The sequence below is a fragment of the Salvelinus namaycush genome, chromosome 13 (assembly GCF_016432855.1).
Source record: "Salvelinus namaycush isolate Seneca chromosome 13, SaNama_1.0, whole genome shotgun sequence".
NCBI lineage: Eukaryota > Metazoa > Chordata > Actinopteri > Salmoniformes > Salmonidae > Salvelinus > Salvelinus namaycush.
The window spans coordinates 16,233,662-16,250,349 of NC_052319.1; the positions used below are offsets into that span (position 1 = coordinate 16,233,662).

At 44.2% G+C, this 16,688-nt stretch overlaps 1 protein-coding gene across 1 annotated transcript in view; it reads left to right on the forward strand.

The window, feature by feature from the left end:
• LOC120057796 (contactin-associated protein-like 5) overlaps positions 1 to 16,688 on the forward strand; it is a 177,057-nt gene that overhangs the window by 113,831 nt on the left and 46,538 nt on the right. Inside the window, exons 2-3 of the mRNA XM_039006262.1 lie at positions 104 to 214; positions 4,981 to 5,174. Of these exons, the coding sequence (XP_038862190.1) occupies positions 104 to 214; positions 4,981 to 5,174 (305 nt within the window). The remainder of the gene's footprint in view (positions 1 to 103; positions 215 to 4,980; positions 5,175 to 16,688) is intronic.

Consider the following 16,688-nt stretch of genomic DNA (forward strand, 5'->3'; position numbering starts at 1 on the left):
TGTTTGACACCCCTGCTCTAGTACATAATGATGGTGCTAAAGCTCTATATATTGTACCCCACCATGAACTTCATACAGCATACTCTGTTTTTTACTCTTACAGATATTTGTAATGGCCCATTGGTATCCATGCTACCCCCAGCTTCCTTAGAGAGCTCCTCACAGTCCTCTGTCAGTAACGCTCCACACTTTGCCAAGATCAACAGAAGAGATGGTGAGTTACAATGGAAAGTAATATTTTTTTATTTAAAGTTTCTGAACAATACCTAGAGACAATCAATAATGCTTTATCTAAGATAAAAGGAAGGTGTTTTAGTTTGCTAAACAGCTCTTATGGACCGTAATATTAGGATATCATAAAAAAATTAAAAATCTTATACAGGATTAGTTTGAAATAGCATTATGCTTATTATTGCATTAAGATTCACCTCATGAGCCTATTAAATATATATCCCTGAAACAGTACTCATTGTACATGTCAGCACCGTTTAGCCAATTTAAAATGTTGCTCTTAGCCATAACAACAAGGGTCACAGATCAATAAATTGATATATAAATGAGTCTACTGTCTGAAACTAGATAATGATTCCCAATGACTTGGGATATTAAGGTGAACACCTAGCCTAACCCGACTGACCCCAGGTCATGTTTTACCTCTGTAACAGTATGTGAGTCTGTAACAACCAAAATGATCCTGGGGGGTGGGGGGGGGGGGGGGTCTCCGTAAATGATGCTTCCTCTGTGACTGAGACTCTGGTTTAATATTCAGAACTCATCTGTTCCCATGGTGTTGTGTCCCAGCCCACAGCAGCTGAGTAATGAACATGAACTGACCTGTTTCTTCTGCTTGATAACTGGGCGGCTTGTGGGGTCTGAATCTACTAATTGTACACAGCACCGCCATATCACACTTTCACATGAATGTTTGGATGTAGATACTGAGGTTATTATTCACCAGTGTATTTATCATATTAGTCCAAGGGCCATCCACCAAAAATGTTTTGTTCCGTGACCCAGGAAACAAAACCTCAAAATTTCAACAACATTATATAGATACTGTTATGAATATGAACACAGTGTGGTTCAAAACTTGTAAAAGTTGCACATTCATTTGTTATTGTTAACAAAAGTTATGATTTTTTGCATCAAAATCATAACGCATCTTGGGAAATTTGCTGTTATGTTTCACCTTCTTTACATTTGTTGCACACTGGTGCACAGAACACAGATCTATTTGTGCGTTCGGTGTTTGACCTTGCATAAGCTCAAGCAACAGGTTATCGGTCTTTGACTTATCCAGATGAACCCCGGAATTAGAAAATAGGTTTTAAACATGTACCTGTACAGTGGTTTTCGTAGTTAATATAAGACATTTTAACAGTAGTATTTAGCCTACAAGGGCCATCATTTATTTTGCCTGCTAGCCAAACTAAAGACAGCACAATGTTTGTTAGATAACACAGCTCTCAAAACATTCAAGGTACTGACAGCTACATCGGCGACGTTCTGGCATCTGAGACAAATTTATTTTGCACCTTTCAACAGCTTCTTATCTCGTATTATTTCCTCTGGTCCGGTACATACAGTATGTTGCTATCTGCAAATATGGACAACAGAATGTGCGTAACAATTGTAACCAAGATGTGACACTGCAACCTCATAATGTTGCTAGGGGAAATTACCCAAAATGTGCTATGATTTCAAAATCGTACCTTTTGATTTATAATATTTCATTAATGTGCAACTTTTTAAACTTTTTAACCACACAGTGTTCATATACATCAAATGATCTACGTAATGATGTTGAAACTTTGCAGTGTTGTTTCCCGGGTCACAAAATGCCTTTTCTGAAGCCTTTTTTGGTGGGTGGCCCTTCGACTATATCAAGTACACTGATGCATTTCAAATAAAATCAAATGTTATTTGTCACATGCTTCATAAACAACAGGTGTACACTAACAGTGAAACCACCACCTAGGACAATGGATCTAATTCCAGTAGGCTACCAGAAACAACGGTGCCACAGAAGGGGCAGACGGAGCGGCCTCCCGGTCAGGCTCCGTAGACGTCACTCACCACTTCCGAGTATACTACTCGCCAATGTCCAGTCTCTTGACAAAAAGGTAGACGAAATTCGAGCAAGGGTTGCCTTCCAGAGAGACATCAGAGATTGTAACATTCTCTGTTTCACGGAAACATGGCTCTCTCGGGATATGTTGTCGGAATCGGTTCAGCATCCGGGCTTCTCCATGAATCGCGCCGACAGAGATAAACACCTCTCTGGAAAGCGGAAGTGCGGGGGTGTGTGCTTTATGATGAATGACTCATGGTGTAATCATAACAACATACAGGAACTCAAGTCCTTCTGCTCACCCGACCTAGAATTCCTTACAATCAAACGCCGGCCATTTTACCTACCAAGAGAATTCTTGTCAGTTATAGTCACAGCTGTGTACATTCCCCCTCAAGAGAACACCAAGACGGCCCTCAAGGAACTTCACTGGACTCTATGTAAACTGGAAACTATATATCTGGAGGCTACATTTATTGCAGCTGGGGATTTTAACAAAGCAAATTTGAGAACAAGGCTACCTAAATTCTATCAGCATATTGATTGCACGACACGCAGGGCTAATACTCTCGACCACTGCTACTGTCAATTCCGTTATGCATACAAAGTCCTATCCCCGCCCTCCCTTCGGCAAATCCGACCATGACGCCATCTTGCTCGAACCGTCTTATAGGCAGAAACTCAAACAGGATGTACCAGTGACTAGAACCAGTCAACGCTGGTCTGACCAATCGGAAGCCACGCAACAAGATTGTTTTGATCACGTGGACAGGAATATACGCCGACTCGGTGAGTGCGTTTATAAAGAAGTGCATTGGAGCTGTTGGACCCACTGTGACTATTAAAACCTACCCTAACCAGACACCGTGGATGGATGGCGGCATTCGCGCAAAAGTGAAAGCACGATCCCCTGCATTTAACCATGGAAAGAGGTCTCGAAATATGGCTGAATATAAACAGTGTGGTTATTCCCTCCGCAAGGCAATCAAACAAGCGAAATGCAGGTACAGGAACAAGGTGGAGTCGCAATTCAACGGCTCAGACACGAGACGTATGTGGTAGGGTCTTCAGGAAATCACGGACTACAAAAACAAAAACAGCCACGTCACGGACACTGACGTCACGCTTCCAGACAAACTAAACACCTCTTTGCCCGCTTTGAGGATAATACAGTGCCACCGTCGCGGCTCGCTAACAAAGACTGCACCCCCCCCTGGGTCTCAACCCCGCCCTGTGCAACTGGGTCCTGGACTTTCTGACGGGCCGCCCCCAGGTGGTGAAGGTAGGAAACAACATCTCCACTTCGCTGACCCGCAACACTTGGGCGCCACAAGGGTGTGTGCTCAGCCCTCTCCTGTATTCCCTGTTCACCAACTCAATCATCAAGTTTGCAGATGACACAACAGTAGTGGGCTTGATTACCAACAACGACGAGACAGCCTACAGGGAGGAGGTGTGGTGTCAGGATAACAACCTCTCACTCAACGTCAACAAAACAAAGGAGATGATCGTGGACTTCAGGAAACAGCAGAAGGAGCACCCCCCTATCCACATCGAAGGGACAGCAGTGGAGAAGGTGGAACATTTTAAGTTCCTGGGCGTACACATCACAGACAAACTGAAATGGTCAACCCATACAGACAGTGTGGTGAAGAAGGCGCAACATCACCTCTTCAACCTCAGGAGGCTGAAGAAATTTGGCATATCCCCTAAAACCCTGACAAACTTTTACAGATGCACAACTGCAAGGATACCTGCAAGGGTGGTGCGGTCTGCACAACACATCACCGAGGGCAAACTCCCTGCCCTCCAAGACACCTACAGCACTCGATGTCACAGGAAGGCCAAAAGGTCATCAAGGACAAAAACCACCCGAGCCACTGCCTGTTAACACCACTATCATCCACAAGGCGAGGTCAGTATAGGTGTATCAAAGCTGGGACCGAGAGATTGAAAAACAGCTTCTATCTCAAGGCCATCAGACTGCTAAACAGCAACCACTAACTCAGAGAGGCTGCTGCCCACATTGAGACCCAATCACTGGCCACTTTAATAAATGGATCACTAGTCACTTTAAACAATGCCACTTTAAATAATGCCACTTTAATAATGTTTACATATCTTACTCATATCACATGTATATACTGTATTTTATACCATCTACTGCACCTTGCCTATGCCGCTCAGCCATTGCGCACCCATACACTTATATGTACATATTCTCATTCACCCGTTTAGATTTGTGTGTATTAGGTAGTTGTTGGGGAATTGTTAGATTACTTGTTAGATATTACTGCACTGTCGGAACTAGAAGCACAAGCATTTCTCTACACTCGGATTAACATCTACTAACCATGTGTATGTGACCAATAACATTTGATTTGATAATAAACCGTAGCAGCAGCGTGTGTCAAAAGAGCTAAAAACAAAAAGGGTAAATGCCGATAGTCCAGTTAACTATTTAACTAACTATTTAGCAGTCTTATGGTTCGGGGGTTAAAGCTGTTCAGGGTCTTGTTGGTTCCATTCTTGGTGCATCGGTATCGCTTGTCGTGCGGTGTCAGAGAGAACAGTCTATGACTAGGGTGGCTGGAGTGTTATTTAAACAAAATAGTGTTTTCACACTTAATTTCATACAGCATGATAGAAGGGGGTTATTAGACAGCATGATAGAGGGGGTTCGTTAATATTCCACAGCAATCGAAAAACCTCACATACAGTATACAGAGGAGTCTAGCATTCACAGGATACTCCCCATGCAGACAGAAATGCAAGAATTCAGCATCAATTCCATGCAGGCAAGGCCCACAGGTTAAGGGTTACTGGCCAAAACACCGACCACAATTCGATCCAAACTGTGCAGCGACAGAATGCTAAAAAATGCTATTTTCTCTCTCTGGTCTCCCAAGGAGCGGGAGGCTGGTCTCCCCAGGTGACAGACAGCCAGCCGTGGCTGCAGCTGGACCTCAGGGACAGGATGGAGGTGACGGCCGTCGCCACACAGGGGCGCTACGGCAGCTCAGACTGGGTCAGCGGCTACCTGCTGCTCTTCAGTGACACTGGCCAAGCCTGGAAGCAGTACCGACAGGAGGACGGGGTGGGGGTGAGTTGCATGATACTGCAGATTTACTGTTGCCATTGTGAAGACTTCACTGATGTGCTATTCACTGAGGTATTGCCTTGGCTTTAGCGCAATGGGCTAATACGGGTTTCAACCCAGTCGGTCACATTGATTTCAAAATAATAATCTACGTTTTGACTTTTCTTTTCACTTGGCACACTAGGATGAGTGAGTAGCTGTGTATTGAGCTGTAACTCAGAGTAGGTCAGAGCTGCAAGGGTACACATAAAATAAGACATTAGGTCCCTCTCTTGTACTTGAGTTAGTGTCCTCCACCTCTGGTGTGTGAGAGAGAGTAGATAGCTAAACATCTCTGTCTTTGTTTTGCTCTCCCCAGAGGTACCATGCTTTGTGGGAAAACGATTAGGAGAATTCAGACTCTGTAACTCAATTTTTTTCTCATTGTTTCACATCCTTGTGAAGGAAACATTTTGTTAAGTCTGACAATAGTCTGGGATGAACTGTGTGGATGTACACTACACACTTCTGGCTCATTCCACATATATCCTATTCCTCCTCTACTATGATTTTATAGCTAGTACTTGGCTAGCATGTGTGCATAATTGAGTTAACATCTAAAAAAAAATTGCCTGTTTGTACCTCATGATGTTGGTGTGCACATACATTCTTTATAAGCCATTGTGCTCGCCCCAGTTATGTCAAATTGCGTGACGGAAATCTTAAATTGGAAGCACTGAAAAACAATGAGGAGAGAAAATGGAGACAACTCAACATTCCTGCCATTTTTTTCTGAACAAGTTTCTCTCTCATGGTGGATAATAAATAGTAGTTGGAGTTACAAGTACAAACAGCGTGTCCAGTACGCTACAGCAGCCTGCCTTCTATTATTTATTCTCTTCTTCGACATTAAAAAAAATCATTGTTTACACTCCAGTATGGGAATGTGGCATGGTGTAGAATTGCTGGTGCAGTGTTTAAACCCTGGGAGACGTGCTTTGAAATTGTTTTCAATGATTGCTAGGGACTGAACAATAATTTGGATCTACAGTGCATTCAAAAATATTCAGACCCCTTGACTTTTTCCACATTTTGTTACGTTACAGCCTTGTTCTAAATGGATTAAATAAAACAAATTCCTCATCAGTCTACACACCATACCCCATAATGACAAAGCGATAACAGGTTTTTAGACATTTCTGCAATTGTATTAAAAAATTAAAACAGAAATACCTTATTTACATAAGTATTCCTACCCTTTGCTATTAAACTCGAAATTGAGCTCAGGTGCATCCTGTTTCCATTGACCATCCCTGAGATGTTTCTACTACTTGATTGGGGTTCACCTGTGGTAAATTCAATTGATTGGACTTGATTTGGAAAGGCACACACCTGTATACTGTATATAAGGTCTCACAGTTAACAGTGTATGTCAGAGCAAAAACTAAGCCATGAGGTTGAAGGAATTGTCCATAGAGCTCCGGAACAGGATTGTGTCGAGGCACAGATCTGGGGAAGAGTACCAAAAAAGGTCTGCAGAATTGAAGTGGCCTCCATCAATCTTAAATGGAAGAAGTTTGGAACCACCAAGACTCTTCCTAGAGCTGGCCGCCCAGCCAAACTGAGCAATCAGGGGAGAAGGGCCTCTGTGGAGATGGGTGAACCTTCCAGAAGGACAACCATCTCTGCAGCACTCCACCAATCAGCCCTTTATGGTAGAGTGCCCAGACGGAAGCCACTCCTCATTAAAAGGCACATGACAGCCTGCTTGGAGTTTGCCAAAAGGCACCTAAAGGACTCTCAGACCATGATAAACAAGATTCTCTGGTCTGCTGAAACCAAGATTGAACTATTTGGCCTGAATGTCAAGCGTCATATCTGGATGAAACCTGTCCCTATCCCTATGGTGAAGTACAGTGGTGGCAGCATCATGCTGTGGGGATGATTTTCAGCTCAGGGACTGGGAGACTAGTTAGGATTGAGGGAAATATGAACGGAGAAAAGTACAGAGAGATCCTTGATGAAAACCTGCTCTACAGAGCTTAGAACCTTAGACTGGGGCAGAGGTTCTCCTTCCAACAGGACAATGGCCCTACACACACAGCCAAAACAATGCAGGAGTGGCTTCGAGACATGTCTCTGAAGGTCTTTGACTGGCCCAGCCAGAGCCCGGACTTGAACCCGATCTAATATCTCTGGATAGACCTGAAAATAGCTGTGCAGCTATGCTCCCCATCCAACCTGACAGAGCTTGAGAGGATCTGCGGAGAAGAGTGGGAGAAACTCGCCAAATACAGGTGTGCCAAGCTTGTAGCGTCCTACCCAAGAAGACTTTAGGTTGTAATCGCTGCCAAATGTACTTGAACAAAGTATAGAGTAAAGGGTCTGAGTACTTATGTAAATGTAATGTGTCCGTTTTATTTATTTTGAATTATTATGAATGGGTCTTGGAATAGTCCCATGGCTTTGCTGTAGTCAGACCAAGAGTATTTGTTTTCCAGAATATAATTATATTTATTTGGACGGCATTTTACATCAGGGATTTCTTTGATTTACCAAGTCAGATTGAGGAAACATATTTATGTAAATATTGAAATTGCTGGTATAGTTGAATGTGAGGACATCCTTATGAACTGTGTATATCCAATAATTATTTCATGAGTTTATATGATACACAGGAAAGCGACCCCATTACTTAATATATCCTGTCGTAGATACCTGACACGTCTTCACTATTAACTCAAAGAAAATTCAATGTATGCTTTTCGATTGGAAATGTACTTAATAAATAAGCTGTACCAGACAGTTGTAAATACATATCACTCCATATTTGATTTCCAGGCAAATAAACCCTCTCTGTGGCTCTGGTTCAACCTCTGGTCTGTCATTACCTTTCACTAACCACAAGCTTCTAACTGTAAATCACATAGTTTTCTCAGCAGTCTCCTGTTACGAAGACACTATGGCAGCCGACAGTTTAGTGGCTGGCTACACTCTAGTCTATGTAATTAATATGGGTTTTATTAAGAACTAAAGCAAGGAATGAGCGTGTGGTGTTAATTTGATTCGTTCTTCAGTGAGTTGAAGTAAGCGGATGTAGAGCCCATAGAATTAGAATGAGAGATGAGAATAAGCAGCCTATGGCTTTTAAGCTATCAACCCCCCCTCTACGCTTGGTATACATGCCATGCAGTGCTTTGAAATCAGTCAAGTAGTTTAGATGATACAGTTGCGGCCAAATATATTGGCACCCCTACACTTTTCTTAAATAATTCCCTATTTCTTAAAAAAATAAGTTCGAATTGAAGAAAAAAAGTGTTTGGTCCCCACACCTAGTTATTATATTTTTAACATTGCAGAACCAATTGCATAACCAACTTAAGTTGACCATTTTAATTGACAAAATAAAAACAAATTCAATGGACAAAATGATTCTTCTGGAGTGGCCAGAGAAGAGTATAGATCTGAATCACATCCATAACCCATGTGGAGAGCTGAAAGCAGCAGTTGGTGGAGGCACCCCTCAAACATTGAAGAATTACAGCAGTTTGCTACTGAAAAGTGGGCACATTACCAGTAGAAATGTGCAGCAAGCTCATTGGTGGCTCCAAGAAGCATTTGTTGCCAGTTATGTTGGCCAAAGGCTGTGCTAATTCCTGGGTGCCAATAATTGTGTCCATGCTATTTGTTTTTATTTTCTCAATAAAAATTGTAAACTTAAGTTTACAAAAATAAAATGGGTTCTGTAATGTTGACAATCCAATAACAACATGTGGAGAATAAACTAATATTTGTTTTAGTTTTTATTTAAAGAAAAATTGGGAATGAAATAAGGAAGGTGCCAGAGTGCCAAGCGTGTGACTCTACACATTTGTTGGATGCATTTGCTGAACTTGTTTTGGTTTTGTTTCAGATTATTTTGTGCCCTATAGAAATGAATGGTAAATAATGTATTGTGTCATTTTGGAGTCAACATTATTGTAAATAACAATAGAATATGTTTTTAAACACTTCTACATTAATGTGGATGCTACCATGGTTATGGATAATCCTGAATGAATCTTGAATAATGATGAGTGAGAAAATTACAGAGGCATAAATATCATACCCACCCATAAAATGCTAAACTCCTCTGTTATTGTAGGTTAGCATGTCTTTGGGGTGTGATATTTGTGCGTCTGGAACTTTCTCACTCATCATTATTTACGATTCATTCAGGACTATCTGTAATCATGGTAGCATAGACATTAATGTAGAAGTGTTTAGAAACATATTCTTGTTTACAATAAAAGTGACAAAATGACATAAGACATTATTGACCATTCATTTCCATTGGGCACAAAATAATCTGAAACACAACCAAAACAAGTTCAGCAAATGCATCCAACAAGTTTGTGGAGTCACAAGCTTGATGTCATCATTGTGTGCTAGGAATATGGGACAAAATACTAAACATTGGATTACTTTAATACACATACATACAGTGGGGAGAACAAGTATTTGATACACTGCCGATTTTGCAGGTTTTCCTAATTACAAAGCATGCAGAGGTCTGTAATTTTTATCATGGGTACACTTCAACTGTGAGAGACGGAATCCAGAAAATCACATTGTATGATTTTTAAGTAATTAATTTGCATTTTATTGCATGACATAAGTATTTGATCACCTACCAACCGGTAAGAATTCCAGCTCTCACAGACCTGTTAGTTTTTCTTTAAGAAGCCCTCCTGTTCTCCACTCATTACCTGTATTAACTGCACCTGTTTGAACTCGTTACCTGTATAAAAGACACCTGTCCACACACTCAATCAAACAGACTCCAACCTCTCCACAATGGCCAAGATCAGAGAGCTGTGTAAGGACATCAGGGATAAAATTGTAGACCTGCACAAGGCTGGGAAGGGGTACAGGACAATAGGCAAGCAGCTTGGTGAGAAGGCAACAACTGTTGGTGCAATTATTAGAAAATGGAAGAAGTTCAAGATGACGGTCAATCACCCTCGGTCTGGGGCTCCATGCAAGATCTCACCTCGTGGGGCATCAATGATCATGAGGAAGGTGGGGGATCAGCCCAGAACTACACGGCAGGACCTGGTCAATGACCTGAAGAGAGCTGGGACCACAGTCTCAAAGAAAACCATTAGTAACACACTACGCCGTCATGGATTAAAATCCTGCAGCACACGCAAGGTCCCCCTGCTCAAGCCAGCGCATGTCCAGGCCCATCTGAAGTTTGCCAATGACCATCTGGATGATCCAGAGGAGGAATGGGAGAAGGTCATGTGGTCTGATGAGACAAAAATAGAGCTTTTTGGTCTAAACTCCACTCGCCGTGTTTGGAGGAAGAAGAAGGATGAGTACAACCCCAAGAACACCATCCCAACCGTGAAGCATGGAGGTGGAAACATCATCCTTTGGGGATGCTTTTCTGCAAAGGGGACAGGACGACTGCACCATATTGAGGGGAGGATGGATGGGGCCATGTATCGCGAGATCTTGGCCAACAACCTCCTTCCCTCAGTAAGAGCATTGAAGATGGGTCGTGGCTGGGTCTTCCAGCATGACAACAACCCGAAACACACAGCCAGGGCAACTAAGGAGTGGCTCCGTAAGAAGCATCTCAAGGTCCTGGAGTGGCCTAGCCAGTCTCCAGACCTGAACCCAATAGAAAATCTTTGGAGGGAGCTGAAAGTCCGTATTGCCCAGCGACAGCCCCGAAACCTGAAGGATCTGGAGAAGGTCTGTATGGAGGAGTGGGCCAAAATCCCTGCTGCAGTGTGTGCAAACCTGGTCAAGAACTACAGGAAACGAATGATCTCTGTAATTGCAAACAAAGGTTTCTGTACCAAATATTAAGTTCTGCTTTTCTGATGTTTCAAATACTTATGTCATGCAATAAAATGCTAATTAATTACTTAAAAATCATACAATGTGATTTTCTGGATTTTTGTTTTAGATTCCGTCTCTCACAGTTGAAGTGTACCTATGATAAAACATTACAGACCTCTACATGCTTTGTAAGTAGGAAAACCTGCAAAATCGGCAGTGTGTCAAATACTTGTTCTCCCCACTGTATAAGTGAATTTGTCCCAATACTTTTGGTCCCCTAAAATGGGGGGACTATCTACAAAAAGTACTGTAGTTTCTAAACGGTTCACATGATATTGATTAAAACACCCTCAAATTAAAGCTGACAGTGCACTTTAACCTCATAGTCATTGTATCATTTCAAAGTGCTGGAGTACAGAGCCAAAACAACAACAAAATAATCACTGTCCCAAAAAAATCACTGTCACAAAGCTTCCTGCCATCCAGAACCTCTATACCAGGCGGTGTCAGAGGAAGGCCCTAAAAATGGTCAAAGACTCCAGCCACTCTAGTCATAGACTGCTCTCTCTGCTACCGCACGGCAAGTCTAGGTCCAAGGGGCTTTTAAACAGCTTCTACCCTCAAGCCATAAGACTCCTGAACACCTAATCAAATGGCTACCCAGACTATTTGCATTGCCCCCCCCCCCCCCCCTCTTTTACACGGCTGCTACTCTCTGTTGTTATCATCTATGCTTGGTCACTTTAATAACTCTACCTTCATGTACATACTACCTCAACTAACCGGTGCCCCCGCACACTGACTCTGTACCGGCACCCCCCTGTATATATTGTTATTTTTTACTGCTGCGCTTTAATTACTTGTTACTTTTATCTCTCATTCTTGTCCGTATTTTTTAAAACTGCATTGTTGGTTGGGGGCTCGTAAGTAAGCACTTCACTGTAATGTCTCTACCTGTTGTATTCGGCGCATGTGACTAATACCGTTTGATTTGATTTGACTTTTGGAGCTCACTGTATTTTGCCGCAACTCTATTTCAAGTCATATTACCGAAGTTGAGACTCATCAATCCTCAGTTAATTAATAAAAAAACAGAGAACTTTCCAGTTGTTTTTTTTGTCAATCAATCAATGACACACAGAATACTACATCTAACTAACCTGTTAAATAGTCATAACATTTCTTCTGTCAATGTGAGAAGATAGCAGGTGTCATTTGGTTTTGATCCATGCCTGAAGAAACAGAAACGGTGGGATGAATTGGATGAGTGGCAGCTAATTAGTGAGACTTCCCTAATGAAGGCACTCCAAAGGTGGGCGACCAATTTGAACCTGCACGCCACACGGAGATATGAATTGACGTCAGTCTGGCATTTTAACAAGGGAAGTTCAAAGGTAATGGCCTGCTGACGGCGGTGCAGGCTGAGAAGGCTAATGAGAGAACACCAGCTGCCTGCGTCTGCCAGGTTGCAGCAACTCTGCACCTGTAAGGTTAGCCATTATTATGTGCTGTGTATGAAAAGAGTGGTTTTATAGCACTTAAGATACACACATGGGCAAAGGCACGTTCTTTAACACACCCACTCTCCCTCTGCTGCTTTCTCTCGCTTTCAATGACACACACACACACACACACACACACACACACACACACACACACACACACACACACACACACACACACCGACAAGACACAGCCAGAGCTGCAGTCCTTTTATCTCTGCTCTGTGCCAGACCAGGTGACAGACCACAATGGCAACATGATTATCTATTCTTGGAATTCTCCTCAGTCTTTGTCTCTTAGGAGTCACATAGCAAGGCCAGCACTGCAACGACACAACAGGGAGTATAGGCCGTGTTGGGAACAACAGGGAGTATAGGCCGTGTTGGGAACAACAGGGAGTATAGGCCGTGCTGGGAACAACAGGGAGTATAGGCCGTGTTGAGAACAACAGGGAGTATAGGCCGTGTTGGGAACAACAGGGAGTATAGGCCGTGTTGAGAACAACAGGGAGTATAGGCCGTGTTGGGAACAACAGGGAGTATAGGCCGTGTTGGGAACAACAGGGAGTATAGGCCGTGTTGGGAACAACAGGGAGTATAGGCCGTGCTGGGAACAACAGGGAGTATAGGCCGTGTTGGGAACAACAGGGAGTATAGGCCGTGTTGGGAACAACAGGGAGTATAGGCCGTGTTGAGAACAACAGGGAGTATAGGCCGTGTTGGGAACAACAGGGAGTATAGGCCGTGTTGGGAACAACAGGGAGTATAGGCCGTGCTGGGAACAACAGGGAGTATAGGCCGTGTTGGGAACAACAGGGAGTATAGGCCGTGTTGAGAACAACAGGGATTATAGGCCGTGTTGGGAACAACAGGGAGTATAGGCCGTGTTGGGAACAACAGGGAGTATAGGCCGTGCTGGGAACAACAGGGAGTATAGGCCGTGTTGAGAACAACAGGGAGTATAGGCCGTGTTGGGAACAACAGGGAGTATAGGCCGTGTTGGGAACAACAGGGAGTATAGGCCGTGTTGGGAACAACAGGGAGTATAGGCCGTGCTGGGAACAACAGGGAGTATAGGCCGTGTTGGGAACAACAGGGAGTATAGGCCGTGTTGGGAACAACAGGGAGTATAGGCCGTGTTGGGAACAACAGGGAGTATAGGCCGTGTTGGGAACAACAGGGAGTATAGGCCGTGTTGGGAACAACAGGGAGTATAGGCCGTGTTGGGAACAACAGGGAGTATAGGCCGTGTTGGGAACAACAGGGAGTATAGGCCGTGTTGGGAACAACAGGGAGTATAGGCCGTGTTGGGAACAACAGGGAGTATAGGCCGTGCTGGGAACAACAGGGAGTATAGGCCGTGTTGAGAACAACAGGGAGTATAGGCCGTGTTGGGAACAACAGGGAGTATAGGCCGTGTTGGGAACAACAGGGAGTATAGGCCGTGTTGGGAACAACAGGGAGTATAGGCCGTGTTGGGAACAACAGGGAGTATAGGCCGTGCTGGGAACAACAGGGAGTATAGGCCGTGCTGGGAACAACAGGGAGTATAGGCCGTGTTGGGAACAACAGGGAGTATAGGCCGTGTTGGGAACAACAGGGAGTATAGGCCGTGTTGGGAACAACAGGGAGTATAGGCCGTGTTGGGAACAACAGGGAGTATAGGCCGTGTTGGGAACAACAGGGAGTATAGGCCGTGCTGGGAACAACAGGGAGTATAGGCCGTGTTGGGAACAACAGGGAGTATAGGCCGTGTTGGGAACAACAGGGAGTATAGGCCGTGTTGGGAACAACAGGGAGTATAGGCCGTGTTGGGAACAACAGGGAGTATAGGCCGTGTTGGGAACAACAGGGAGTATAGGCCGTGTTGGGAACAACAGGGAGTATAGGCCGTGTTGGGAACAACAGGGAGTATAGGCCGTGTTGGGAACAACAGGGAGTATAGGCCGTGTTGGGAACAACAGGGAGTATAGGCCGTGTTGGGAACAACAGGGAGTATAGGCCGTGCTGGGAACAACAGGGAGTATAGGCCGTGTTGAGAACAACAGGGAGTATAGGCCGTGTTGGGAACAACAGGGAGTATAGGCCGTGTTGGGAACAACAGGGAGTATAGGCCGTGTTGGGAACAACAGGGAGTATAGGCCGTGTTGGGAACAACAGGGAGTATAGGCCGTGCTGGGAACAACAGGGAGTATAGGCCGTGTTGGGAACAACAGGGAGTATAGGCCGTGTTGGGAACAACAGGGAGTATAGGCCGTGTTGGGAACAACAGGGAGTATAGGCCGTGTTGGGAACAACAGGGAGTATAGGCCGTGTTGAGAACAACAGGGAGTATAGGCCGTGTTGGGAACAACAGGGAGTATAGGCCGTGTTGGGAACAACAGGGAGTATAGGCCGTGTTGGGAACAACAGGGAGTATAGGCCGTGTTGGGAACAACAGGGAGTATAGGCCGTGTTGAGAACAACAGGGAGTATAGGCCGTGCTGGGAACAACAGGGAGTATAGGCCGTGTTGGGAACAACAGGGAGTATAGGCCGTGTTGAGAACAACAGGGAGTATAGGCCGTGTTGGGAACAACAGGGAGTATAGGCCGTGCTGGGAACAACAGGGAGTATAGGCCGTGTTGAGAACAACAGGGAGTATAGGCCGTGTTGGGAACAACAGGGAGTATAGGCCGTGTTGGGAACAACAGGGAGTATAGGCCGTGTTGGGAACAACAGGGAGTATAGGCCGTGTTGAGAACAACAGGGAGTATAGGCCGTGCTGGGAACAACAGGGAGTATAGGCCGTGTTGAGAACAACAGGGAGTATAGGCCGTGTTGGGAACAACAGGGAGTATAGGCCGTGTTGGGAACAACAGGGAGTATAGGCCGTGTTGGGAACAACAGGGAGTATAGGCCGTGTTGAAAACAACAGGGAGTATAGGCCGTGTTGGGAACAACAGGGAGTATAGGCCGTGTTGGGAACAACAGGGAGTATAGGCCGTGTTGGGAACAACAGGGAGTATAGGCCGTGCTGGGAACAACAGGGAGTATAGGCCGTGTTGGGAACAACAGGGAGTATAGGCCGTGTTGGGAACAACAGGGAGTATAGGCCGTGTTGGGAACAACAGGGAGTATAGGCCGTGTTGAGAACAACAGGGAGTATAGGCCGTGTTGGGAACAACAGGGAGTATAGGCCGTGTTGGGAACAACAGGGAGTATAGGCCGTGTTGAGAACAACAGGGAGTATAGGCCGTGTTGGGAACAACAGGGAGTATAGGCCGTGTTGGGAACAACAGGGAGTATAGGCCGTGTTGGGAACAACAGGGAGTATAGGCCGTGTTGAGAACAACAGGGAGTATAGGCCGTGTTGGGAACAACAGGGAGTATAGGCCGTGTTGGGAACAACAGGGAGTATAGGCCGTGTTGAGAACAACAGGGAGTATAGGCCGTGTTGGGAACAACAGGATGACACTCATGAAACAGCTGTTAATCATTCAATTAGACAAAGCCAGAGAGAAATAAAGGAATGACTCATGTTTGTGGGTAACCAGCTAGCTATTAAGTTATGAAATGTTGTATTATTTTGTGCATATAGTCTAACGATGTTGTTCTTTTTTTGTACCATTGGTTTGTTGGAACTTTGTTTATTTTGGTATTTGTGTTTCCGTCAGTTCGTTTGAGAAGATTGATGCTCTCTGGTCCAAATACACATCATAAAGATATTTTTTTATTTCAAATTTCAGTTCCAATGTTTAGGTATTTTCATGTCAACCCCTCTGTGCTTTTTTTATTTGACCTTTATTTAACCAGGTAGGCTAGTTGAGAACAAGTTCTTATTTGCAACTGCGACCTGGCCAAGATAAAGCAAAGCAGTGTGACACAGACAACAACACAGAGTTACACATGGAGTAAACAATAAACAAGCCAATAACACAATAAACAAGTCAATGACACAGTAGGAAAAAGAACGTCTATATACAGTGTGTGCAAAAGGCATGAGGAGGTAGGCGATAAATAGGCCATAGGAGCGAATAATTACAATTTAGCAGATTAACACTGGAGTGATAAATGAGCAGATGATGATGTGCAAGTTTTTATTTATTTTTTATTTTATTTCACCTTTATTTAACCAGGTAGGCTAGTTGAGAACAAGTTCTCATTTGCAACTGCGACCTGGCCAAGATAAAGCATAGCAGTGTGAACAGACAACAACACAGAGT